The sequence below is a fragment of the Pseudophryne corroboree genome, chromosome 3 (genome assembly GCF_028390025.1).
Source record: "Pseudophryne corroboree isolate aPseCor3 chromosome 3, aPseCor3.hap2, whole genome shotgun sequence".
In the NCBI taxonomy this organism is placed as follows: Eukaryota; Metazoa; Chordata; class Amphibia; order Anura; family Myobatrachidae; genus Pseudophryne; species Pseudophryne corroboree.
The window spans coordinates 400,093,051-400,105,582 of record NC_086446.1 but is presented as its reverse complement, the minus strand read 5'-3'; the positions used below and the strand labels follow the sequence as shown (position 1 = coordinate 400,105,582).

Genomic DNA, 12,532 nt, shown 5'->3' with positions numbered 1-12,532 from the left:
TCAGTGTTTTATGCCATCACATTAACAGGCTTATAATATTTTATAGATGTATTCTTGGACTCCATATATCTACGAAATATTATGAGGGTGTTATGAACTGCCTAATTGTTTTAGGACCAAGTTTCATTTTATCCAGCTTCATCATTAATAGATATGTCTGTTGTGCTACTAATACAGTTTGTTTTATGTATTTGAAACAATTTGGCAAAAATATGTTTTTTCTCATATGTGCAATTCTTTGTCACTTTTAAATAAATTAATCCTATATAATAAAAGGCTAACACTGCTCCTCAACTCTATGGTGCGCCGGCAGCCACTAGATAGCATGGAGCAACTCAAGAGGTGTTTGGTTTGGGTGTGCATACACACACACCTTCACCCCTCAAAATGACAGAGCCCAGCTCCCAGCAGCTTTGTAATTTTGATTTTAAACCATTGTTGCATCCATGCTATACGTTTTGTTGTTCCTCTAACATCCTAAGGGATACTGGAATGGTCTTAGTACCATGGGGTATAGATGGGTCCACTGGAGCCTTGGCACTTCAGAGTGTGCTGGCTCCTCCCCTCTATGCCTGCACCTACAGACTCAGTTTAGAAAAATGTGCCCAAGGGTGCATTCTCTGGAGCTCCAGGAGGAGTTTTTTTTAGCTTGTTATTTTGAGGCAGGTCTGGTTGGCAACAGCCTGGCTGCGTCGTGGAACTTAGAGGGGGACCAAACCAACCTCTTGAAGGGTTAATGGTCCATATCCTCGCTGACAGGACATAGCTCCTGAGGGTGCCATTTCACCCACTCCATAGAGGGAGCGCACACTCCAGCAGCATGCCGCCACCCCTAACAGATGCCGAAGACAGAAGACTGGTGAGTCCAGAACCGGGGTCCCGGTTAGCGGGTTCCCGGTTCCGATGGTGGCATTAGGGAACTGAGCGGTCTGGCGGGGCTGCTGGGGCGCCTCAGGGGGCCTGATTGGCGTTATAACATATAAGGGTATTTAGACCTTTATTCCAGCATTTTAGAGACAAGCCAGTATAAATATGCAGCGGGAACACCGCGCGCCATTGAGGGAGCAGGGCTTCCCGGAGAGCGGGACCAGCAGCTCAGCAGCGCCATTTTCCACTGCAGAAGCTCACTGATAGCAGCGGGGACGTACAGCTCCTCACAGGACACTCCACCGGACCGGTGCACGGTACCAGGGACGTATAGAAGGGGGGAGTATATATATACACACATAGGTGCCTCGTGAGAGGTTACTTATACATTAGCCCTGCTAAACTCTGTTTGTTTAAGCTGATAGGGGCTTAGTCTGCTGGTTTCTCCCTTTCTGTCACTATCCTGCTGCTTGGGTGGGTAAACTTGTGTTTGAATCCTGTCTTCCGCTGTGTGTGTGATTACTGTTAAGTATGACAGGAAGAAAGGTTGTGTGTCAATCCTGCAACACAAAGTTTTCTCAATCCTCTGAGGGGTCACTTGTGTGCACACAATGTAGTGTTCCCTCACAGGGAAGCAGCACCCCAGATTCGAGGGTGGCTGACATCCAACTGACCAGACAAGAGAGGCAGGAGCTGAAAAAGTCTGTCTGATTTTATGAGTAAAGATTCAGTTCGCAGGCCAGCCTCTCAGGCCCCTGTACTTATTTCACAGAAATGTGCTTTCTCTGACGTCCTAGTGGATGCTGGGACTCCGTAAGGACCATGGGAATAGCGGCTCCGCAGGAGACTGGGCACAAAAGTAAAAGCTTTAGGACTACCTGGTGTGCACTGGCTCCTCCCCCTATGACCCTCCTCCAAGCCTCAGTTAGATTTTTGTGCCCGAACGAGAAGGGTGCAGGCTAGGTGGCTCTCCTGAGCTGCTTAGAATAAAAGTATATCCAACGACACGTCTACTGTTCCTAGGAATGATTCTGGACACAGTCCAGAAAAAGGTGTTTCTCCCGGAGGAGAAGGCCAGGGAGTTATCCGAGCTAGTCAGGAACCTCCTAAAACCAGGCCAGGTGTCAGTGCATCAGTGCACGAGGGTCCTGGGAAAAATGGTGGCTTCTTACGAAGCAATTCCATTCGGAAGATTCCATGCAAGAACGTTTCAGTGGGATCTACTGGACAAATGGTCCGGATCGCATCTTCAGATGCATCAGCGGATAACCCTGTCGACAAGGACAAGGGTGTCTCTTCTGTGGTGGCTGCAGAGTGCTCATCTACTAGAGGGCCGCAGATTTGGCATTCAGGATTGGGTCCTGGTGACCACGGACGCCAGCCTGAGAGGCTGGGGGGCAGTCACACAGGGAAAAAATTTCCAGGGCTTGTGGTCAAGCATGGAAACATCTCTTCATATAAACATTCTGGAACTAAGGGCCATTTACAATGCCCTAAGTCAAGCGAAACCCCTGCTTCAGGGTCAGGCGGTATTGATCCAATCGGACAACATCACGTCAGTCGCCCACGTTAACAGACAGGGCGGCACGAGAAGCAGGAGGGCAATGGCAGAAGTTGCAAGGATTCTTCGCTGGGCGGAAAATCATGTGATAGCTCTGTCAGCAGTGTTCATTCCGGGAGTGGACAACTGGGAAGCAGACTTCCTCAGCAGACACGACCTTCACCCGGGAGAGTGGGGACTTCACCCAGAAGTGTTCCACCTGATTGTAAACCGTTGGGAAAAACCAAAGGTGGACATGATGGCGTCACGTCTAAACAAAAAACTAGACAGATATTGCGCCAGGTCAAGGGACCCTCAGGCAATAGCGGTGGACGCTCTGGTGACACCGTGGGTGTACCAGTCAGTGTATGTGTTCCCTCCTCTGCCTCTCATACCAAAAGTACTGAGAATCATAAGAAGGAGAGGAGTAAGAACGATACTCGTGGTTCCGGATTGGCCAAGAAGGACTTGGTACCCGGAACTTCAAGAGATGCTCACGGAAGACCCGTGGCCTCTACCTCTAAGAAAGGACCTGATCCAGCAGGGGCCTTGTCTGTTCCAAGACTTACCGCGGCTGCGTTTGACGGCATGGCGGTTGAACGCCGGATCCTGAAGGAAAAAGGCATTCCAGATGAAGTCATCCCTACCCTGGTCAAAGCCAGGAAGGATGTAACCGCAAAACATTATCACCGCATTTGGCGAAAATATGTTGCGTGGTGTGAGGCCAAGAAGGCCCCTACAGAGGAATTTCAACTGGGTCGTTTCCTCCATTTCCTGCAAACAGGACTGTCTATGGGCCTAAAATTAGGGTCCATTAAGGTTCAAATTTCGGCCCTGTCGATTTTCTTCCAGAAAGAACTGGCTTCAGTACCTGAAGTTCAGACATTTGTAAAAGGGGTACTGCATATACAACCTCCTTTTGTGCCTCCAGTGGCACCTTGGGATCTCAATGTTGTTCCTTAAGTCACATTGGTTTGAACCACTCACCACTGTGGACTTAAAATATCTCACATGGAAGGTGACGATGCTGTTAGCCCTGGCTTCAGCCAGGCGTGTGTCAGAATTGGCGGCTTTATCATATAAAAGCCCTTACTTAATTTTTCATTCTGACAGGGCAGAATTGAGGACTCGTCCTCAATTTCTCCCTAAGGTGGTTTCTGCTTTTCACATGAACCAACCTATTGTGGTGCCTGCGGCTACTAGGGACTTGGAGGACTCCAAGTTACTTGACGTTGTCAGGGCCCTGAAAATATATGTTTCCAGGACGGCTGGAGTCAGAAAGTCTGACTCGCTGTTTATCCTGTATGCACCCAACAACCTGGGTGCTCCTGCTTCTAAGCAGACTATTGCTCGTTGGATTTGTAGTACAATTCAGCTTGCACATTCTGTGGCAGGCCTGCCACAGCCAAAATCTGTAAAAGCCCATTCCACAAGGAAAGTGGGCTCATCTTGGGCGGCTGCCCGAGGGGTCTCGGCTTTACAACTTTGCCGAGCAGCTACTTGGTCAGGGGCAAACACGTTTGCTAAATTCTACAAATTTGATACCCTGGCTGAGGAGGACCTGGGGTTCTCTCATTCGGTGCTGCAGAGTCATCCGCACTCTCCCGCCCGTTTGGGAGCTTTGGTATAATCCCCATGGTCCTTACGGAGTCCCAGCATCCACTAGGACGTCAGAGAAAATAAGATTTTACTTACCGATAAATCTATTTCTCGTAGTCCGTAGTGGATGCTGGGCGCCCATCCCAAGTGCGGATTGTCTGCAATACTTGTACATAGTTATTGTTAACTAAATCGGGTTATTGTTGTTGTGAGCCATCTTTTCAGAGGCTCCTCTGTTATCATGCTGTTAACTGGGTTCAAATCACAAGTTGTACGGTGTGATTGGTGTGGCTGGTATGAGTCTTACCCGGGATTCAAAATCCTTCCTTATTGTGTACGCTCGTCCGGGCACAGTATCCTAACTGAGGCTTGGAGGAGGGTCATAGGGGGAGGAGCCAGTGCACACCAGGTAGTCCTAAAGCTTTTACTTTTGTGCCCAGTCTCCTGCGGAGCCGCTATTCCCATGGTCCTTACGGAGTCCCAGCATCCACTACGGACTACGAGAAATAGATTTATCGGTAAGTAAAATCTTATTTTACCCCAGGTGCTCCAATCTGACTCAGAGGATGAAATGCCAGATTTGGAAGAGGGGGAAAAGGAGGTGGATATGGGGGATGGTACTCTGTCTCAGGGTGTGGAAGCCCTTATATGTCCTATTAGGGAGGTCCTTAATATCCCTTATAAGGAGGCAGAAACAGCAGAGGAGTTGTTTTTTAATGTAAAACCAAGATCTACTGTTACCTTTCCGGTCTCAAAGGAGTTAAACACACTCTATAAAGAGCAGTGAGTTAACCCCGACAACAAGTTTCAAGTACCTAAAAGGCTGCTTTCGTCCTTTCCTTTTCCCCTGGAGGATAGGAAGGTTTTGGAAACTCCACTTGCAGTGGATACTTCAGTGGTACTGCATGTACCTGGAGCTATCTCCTTAAAAGAACCTGCTGATAGGAAGATTGAGACTACTCTCAAATCCATCTATACAGCAGTGGGAGTGGCTCAGAGACCACAATTGCTTGTGGATGGATTACCAGGGCCATTGTCAATTAGTCTGGTAATATACTGGACGGGTTAGAAACTCTGCCTCAAACGGAGATTATCACACTACTGCAACATATTCAGGAATCTGCAAACTTTATGAGCGAAGCAATCAATGAATTTAGCCTAATTAATGCACGTTCGACAGCTATGGCGGTGTCGGGCCGCAGGGTGTTATGGCTGTGACAGTGGTCAGCAGATGCTGACTCCAAGAAAGAGGTTGAGAGTCTTCCTTTCATGGCGGAGGCCTTATTCGGTGAGGAACTATACAAGTGGATTTCACGAGCAACAGCTGGGAAATCCATTTATCTCCTGTCTGCAGCTCCGCCAGCTGGACATGCTTACCCAGGACCCTCTCTGCAGTCCTTTTCGATCACCAGGTTCAAGGTTAAGCCCAGAGGTTCTACCAATGCAGCTAGGGGTACCAGAGGCAAACCTCGCAAACCAGCAGCTGCTGGTTCTCAGGATCAGAGCTCAGGCTCAGCCCCCTCTAAGCCCTCAGCATGACGGTTGGCCCCGGATCATGGGAGACTTACAGGTGGGAGCTCGCCTAAAGTATTTTAGCCACATTTAGGCAAATTCTTGCCAGGATCCCTGGGTAAAAGACCTAGTTCTCCAGGGCTACTGTTTGGAATTTCAAAAGCCCCCACCTCACAGATTCTTCAGGTAACGCTTACCAGTTTCACAAGAGGCAAAGGTAACCTTACAGGATGCTATTCAAAAATTGTTACCGACACAGGTAATTGCACCAATTCCACCTCAATTCCAGAACAGGGGTTACTATTCCAGTCTGTTTGTGGTATCGAAACCGGACAGTTAGGTGAGGCCTATACTAAACCTCAAATCATTGAACCCATACTTACGGGTGTTCAAATTCAAGATGGAGTCTCTGAGAGCTGTAGTCTCAGGTCTGGAGGAAGAGGAATTCCTGGCATCCTTCGATATCAAGGAAGCATACCTACACATCCCTATATGGCCGCCTCATCAGGCTTATCTATGTTTTGCTCTGCAGGACAGTCACTACCAGTTCCAGGTTCTACCCTTCAGCCTCTCGACGGCACCAAGGGTGTTCACGAAGGTGATGGCAGAGATGATGCTGCTGCTCCGAAAACAGGGAGTGATCGTCGTTCCCTACCTTGACGATCTCCTAATAAAGGCTATGTCCATACAATGTTTGAAAGACATTTACCTGCCGGTAAATCCTTTTCTCGTAGTCCGTAGGGGATACTAGGCGCCCGCCCAGTGCTTCATTTCTTCTGCAAGCAGTTATTCTTGTGTGATTGTTGTTGGTTTAGCTGTTGCTATCCCTGTTTTCTTGATTATGGTTGAATAAGGCTGTTTCTCGCTGTGCTTGTGCTGGTTCGTTATCTCACCATTTTTCTTGTCTATGGTTTCATCCTCTCTCAGTATGTCCGTCTCCTCGGGCACAGTTTTCCTAGACTGAGTCTGTAGGTGGAGGCATAGTGGGCAGAAGCCAGCACACTCTGAAGATTTTTTCAACTGCCAAGGCTCCAGTGGACCCATCTATACCCCATGGTACTAAGACCATCCCAGTATTCCCTACGAACTACGAGAAAAGGAATTACCGGTAGGTAATTAAAATCCTATTTTATTTTTTTTTGCTCAGATCAAGCAAGCAGCAAGAGAACAGAAAAGTATTCCTTTAGGGACTATTTTATTATTACTTTTTCCTAACAAAAAGAAAAGTTAGACATTTTGCAAATCCCCCCCCTTCAGCTGTGGACTTTCAGGCTCTGCACGTAGGGAGCTAAGTACCAGGCTTAAAATGTTTTATTAGTCACATAGTTTAGAAAAACAATTTCAGCACCAGGAGTCTCTGAAACGTATTTTCACTTGTTCTATCCTGACCGAACAGCAAGATCAGGTAGAGAGATTTGATTAGGAAAAGAACATTGGTTCTGAAGGCTTGAATATAAGTCTAAAAGCACTGCATTCGCCGAATACTGATTAGCTCACTGAATTGATTTGCAAAAGTGACTGTTGTAAGCAGAGCCTTATAAAATACCTCTTGATTCAAAGATGACTTGTCACCTATACACTATGGATGCTGTTGATCTGTTATTCTGCCTATCAGTTCATTGTAATACTTTATCAGTAGGCCACCTGTTACTGATTACTTTTCTAGATACTGTAGGAGTCTCTTTCTTTTATTCAATGTTTTGTATACTACTAAGAGTATGAGTAATATGTAATCCTTTTGTAGATTTAAAGGCTACCCATACGCTTCCTGCTTTTATAGTTTGTTTGGAGCCAATACTGATAGACACTGATCTTCATGTTATAGAGCAGAGTAAACTGTGCTTAATACTTGTCAATTCAGGCATTTAATGCACATAAATGAAGCCTAGTATACGCTTGTCAAGCGCAACAAAATAATGAAAGTGCATGCCATGCATTCAGTTTTTGACGTTGAGTCATTTTTGATTCTGCAGCATTCACAATCATTTATTGCCAAAATAAAGTTTTATTTAGGTCCTTAGTAAACACTCTATTGTGCAATGTATCAGCTTTTCCTTGGAATCCCCCTGAAGCAAGGTCGTGTTACCTGCATAGCCTAATTTTTTTCATTAAACAGCTTTTCCTAGAAAATCATTTGTTGCACATTATACACTACCACATTTTGGGGACTTTTTTCTTGCATCTTAACGCACGGATTTCAGTAATTAACTCTTAGCAGCAATATATGAAACTTGCTTTTTACATTCTGTTGTTATGAAATCGATAAGTAAAGAAAAGCATTTCCATTACAGCAAAATTGTAATTCCTTGGAAGTCACAGCTCTGCAGACTGAGGGAGATGCAGCTCCCTGTTGGTGAAAGAGGAGACTGCAATTGCTGGAAGTGCACATTAAGTACTGTTAAATGTGTGATTAGCTTCCATTTAAAAAGAAAAACAAAGTTTATTTTAATGTGATATATTCTGCCTTAGGTTATCTATAAAGATTTGAAAATTCCTTATTGTCCTGTGTAAGAGATGCATTGTTAAATATTCTATGATAGGAGTTTAGTTAACATACCGGCTGTATGGATCCTGACCACCACCCGAGGGAGAATAGAACCCGTGCTGACCGAAGCTCGCCACCGGGCCCGAAGCATGGCGAGGGCAGTGAGTCCACGAGGGGACTCGCTGCTGGTATTTCGGCTGGTGGGATCCTGGCATACAGCATCCCATCAGCCGGGATATCATACTGAACCCGTATGATATTGCTATATGTTACCTTGGCCACTGGGGGAAGTAGTGAACAGAAGTGTATGCATGTTATGTAACAATTAAGCTTACACTTAAATTTATGCATATACAAATTTACTAAAAAGGGACTTCTGTTAATAAGTTTTAGGGCGAAAAAAATCATATTCCCTGACATACTTTACCCATATGGAGCTGACGGTAAATTATTCATTTTGAACACAACTGACAAGTTTAGTTATCTAGAATAAATCATCTCAAATCAAAATAATTGTTTCGTCAACTCGATTAAAGCACATATGCCAACAAACAGTCCTTAAAATGTATGCTTAGACATATACACTCAGTGGACAGTGATGCTTATACACATACAGATGTGTCTACATACATTTATCCTTCTGTCATGTTAAACAGCCCTTCTAGTCACACCATTCAGTGGCCTAACTTGGTATATCCGAGTGTCTTTTTGTGCGACTTTTGTCATAAAATATGTATTTTTTGCATCACTGTCTGAATAGGATGCACAATCAGTTTATGTTGATTAAAATGTGTTGTGTTGAGCGTCTTTTTCAATCCAGTATGCGTCACAATACCATGCGTCAAAACTGCTTCACAAAACTGTACTGATTAATTTGATAGGCAACACTGTGTGTGAATGAGTCTAAATTTGTATACGAAATGCTAAGATGCAGCGGCTGTAGCTTTTTATCACGCCAAATTCTTCATCTGACACTGTATATGAGTGGTGTTTCTCTGCATCTGCAGTATGAATAATAAGTAAAAATCACTGCGCTATACTCGCTCTCGCCTGGCTAGATATATGAGGATACATCTTTACTACACTCCATACATGCCTATTTTTGGGACCTTTCCTCTGGGATATCCTACATGATAGATCCAAGTGGCAAGTGTAGGGGGCATGGTGACACAGTGGCACCATCATGGCAGTTTGAGGCTTCACACAGTGTGGACAAGCTATAATTATGTGATTTGCAATGACCCCCAAATATCCCACTATACCTAATTTTGTAAAATACCCTACACTAAAACGGCATCCCTTTAGAAAGATATCAATAGAGAGTCTATATATGACTTATTTCACATTAATACTGTACCTTAGTCTTTTACAGAGACTGGCAAGTCTGTGGAATCAGGCTCAGTGATTTTCTACCGGGTTGCCTGTGCCGCTTTCATGTCACAAACTATTTAAATAATCCTCAAGTGGCTCCCCCACAGACTGGACGAGCCACAGTGTATATTTTAGGAGTGGCAATTCTGAAGGTGGCAAGCCAAATACAGAGGTACAGTACGCGGCTCCTCTTTCACCTCTCTCCTCCTATCCTCCTACCATTGTGGGAAGAGTAAGGAGGAGCACATTCCGGTTATGTATCACAGTGGCAGTCCTCACACGCTTCTCCCTAAAGCCGCAGCGTCCCGGGCAATAGACGTATCAACACACCCCTTGAGCTGTATATGCGCCATGTCTTTAGATTATAGTATATATTGGTTACCTTTGTATAAATGTAGGCTGGCATCAGCCATTAGAGAGTTTAATAAAAGCCTGTAAAAATAAATTTAGATTTAAAGACATGTGTGTTTGGCGAGAAACACAATGCTGTACAGTGTGGAAGGAGTGGGTATCAGTAGTGCAGTGATGAACATTTAATTTCTGCAGGACATACTATTTTGAATTTCACCAGTGCATGGAAATACAAAATTTATGGTTGCTGTATAGTCCATAAAGTACCAGGGTGGGGTATAAAAGGGCCGAAACTAGGATTTTCGGTAACCAGGGTAAGGCAGTAATTTAGCCCCCCCATTTTAAAAAATAAATAAATGCCAAACTACGCCACACATTAGTGAGCAGTTAGTAGCACCCTTCATTAACATTACGTTAACAGGGGAGAGAGATGAGTGAGGGAGAGAGAATATGCTCCAGACATCTCTCAGACCGCCAGTCCTCCAGTAATAATAATGTGCATTCATGAAAAGTCCTTAAGGCATCTATGGTGCATATATTTCCCTGATTGTACTACTCCATACATTGTTGCTTACGGGATCGCAATAGAAACGGTGAGGCAAAATCATGGGCGTCACAGAGTTTTGACTGGCAGGTGCCCTGAAGTAAATGCAAAAATGGCTATCTCATGGGCATGCACTGAAAGTGATGTGGGTGTGTCTTATGCATGTGGCTGCTTTTCAGGCACAGTACCTCAGCCACATAGGCCATGTTTAGCTGGAGTTATCAATGAGACACAGTGCCTGCCGTAGGTTGTTGTGAGGGCGATGATGTGCCAATGTGGAGTATTTACGGCCTCCGGCAGAGTTAACCGTCCATGGCAATTGAATATTGGTTTCAAAAGGCTTGCGCATTCTGTCACATGCAAGTACACAAGAGGGAGGCTGAAAATAGCTTTTACATATTACCGCAACTGCAAATTCAGAAAACATTGCAATAGCAAATGCAACTGTCTCCATCTCAGGCCCAAAGTGGCAAATTTATCGTAGTTTGAAAATCCCTATTGGCAATTGGAAAATACATCTGTTGTGATAGCACTATTACTGCCGGTGGTAAACGTTGTCTTAGCATGAGGAAGGCTATTTAACAAGTGTCAACAATGCTGTTTTGTTTTTACTAGGTTGGCGATAGATGATGAAAATAATCATGAATAAAAATTATAAGGTTGCAAAAAATTGGTATTTGTGTTGATGTACATTATTATTAATGTGAGTAAAAGATAACTAATGATGCTGTTGATTTAGCATTTGGTTTGCATGTCTGCATAATTAAATATTTGTAGTTTTCAATATGTAACCATATTTTGTCTTTTAGGTTCATTGCACAGAACATCATGAGGTTGCAGCGCCTTGGAATCACTCACATACTCAATGCTGCAGAAGGGAATTCATTCATGCACGTGAACACAAACACTGCCTTTTACAATGGCACAGGCATTACCTATCATGGTATTAAAGCCAACGACAGACCAAATTTTGACCTCAGCTCCTACTTTGAGGAAGCCTCTGACTTTATCGATAAAGCATTATCACAAAAAGATGGTAAGTACTACAAGAGGTGAAGGCTGCAATGTAGATCTGTTATAAGCATGTAGGATATGTGTAGGGGAATTTCACTGCCCAGTGTCCATATTCTAAAAGGACACTAATCTGATACTGATGTGCGAACTGTTAACAATCTAAGGCAATAGGTTTTTCCCAACCCTACCTATGGGGGTCATTCCGAGTTGATCGCTAGCTGCTTTCGTTCGCTGCGCAGCGATCAGGCAAAAAATCAGCACTTCCATGCATGCGTATGCGGCGCAATGCGCAAGCGCGTCATACTATTACAACAAACGATGTAGTCTCACGCAAGGTCTAGCGAAGCTTTTCAGTCGCACTGCTGGCCGCAGAGTGATTGACAGGAAGAGGGCGTTTTTGGGTGACAACTGACCGTTTTCAGGGAGTGTTCGCAAAAAACGCAGGCGTGCCAGGAAAAACGCAGGCGTGGCTGGCCGAACGCAGGGCGTGTTCGTGACGTCAAAACAGGAACTGAATAGTCTGAAGTGATCGCAAGAGCTGAGTAGGTTTGAAGCTACTCTGGAACTGCACAAAATTATTTTGTAGCCGCTCTGCGATCCTTTTGTTCACACTTCTGCTAAGCTAAAATACACTGCCAGTTGGAGGCGGCATAGCGTTTGCACGGCTGCAAAAAACTGCTAGTGACCGACCAACTCGGAATGACTACCTATGTTCTTAACCGTGTGTCCCCAGATTTGAAAGAAAATAGCTATGTATGCCCAAACCCTAGTCAGAAATTCCTAAAACTTTATTATGTTTTAGGATTTGGTAAAAAAAAGAATGTGTTAAAATGTGAAAATTCAATCAATCTGATGTTTATTACTCTGTAAATGTTTCATTTCATCTTTTGTTTCTGTGCAATATCTGTCTGGACCGAATTTCCCAAACTCCGCCATTTCAGTCCAGGTTTTATGGATATCCATGCTTGAGCACAGGTGACTTAATTAGTACCTCAATCAATTTGATTTAGCCATCTGGACTTTAGGATGAATATCCTTAAAACCTGGACTGCAAATGGGCAAGCTTGGGAAAGTTGTCAAGCTGGGCACACACTATCGGATAGTGTGTGCCAGTCTGATAAACGCTTCGATCAGACAGAGAGATTATCAGATTGGTGTGTACCTGTACTCACTGAGCAATTTCTAGCTCAGTGTGTACTTTCTTCAGATAGCCTTTGCGGGATCAGGAGGTTGGGAATGCGTAGCGTGT

The 12,532-nt window shown here is 44.6% G+C and overlaps 1 protein-coding gene across 1 annotated transcript in view; it reads left to right on the top strand.

The window, feature by feature from the left end:
• Positions 1–12,532, top strand: part of DUSP3 (dual specificity phosphatase 3) — a 198,972-nt gene that overhangs the window by 140,581 nt on the left and 45,859 nt on the right. The window contains exon 2 of the mRNA XM_063960110.1: positions 11,079–11,305. Within this exon, the coding sequence (XP_063816180.1) occupies positions 11,079–11,305 (227 nt within the window). The remainder of the gene's footprint in view (positions 1–11,078; positions 11,306–12,532) is intronic.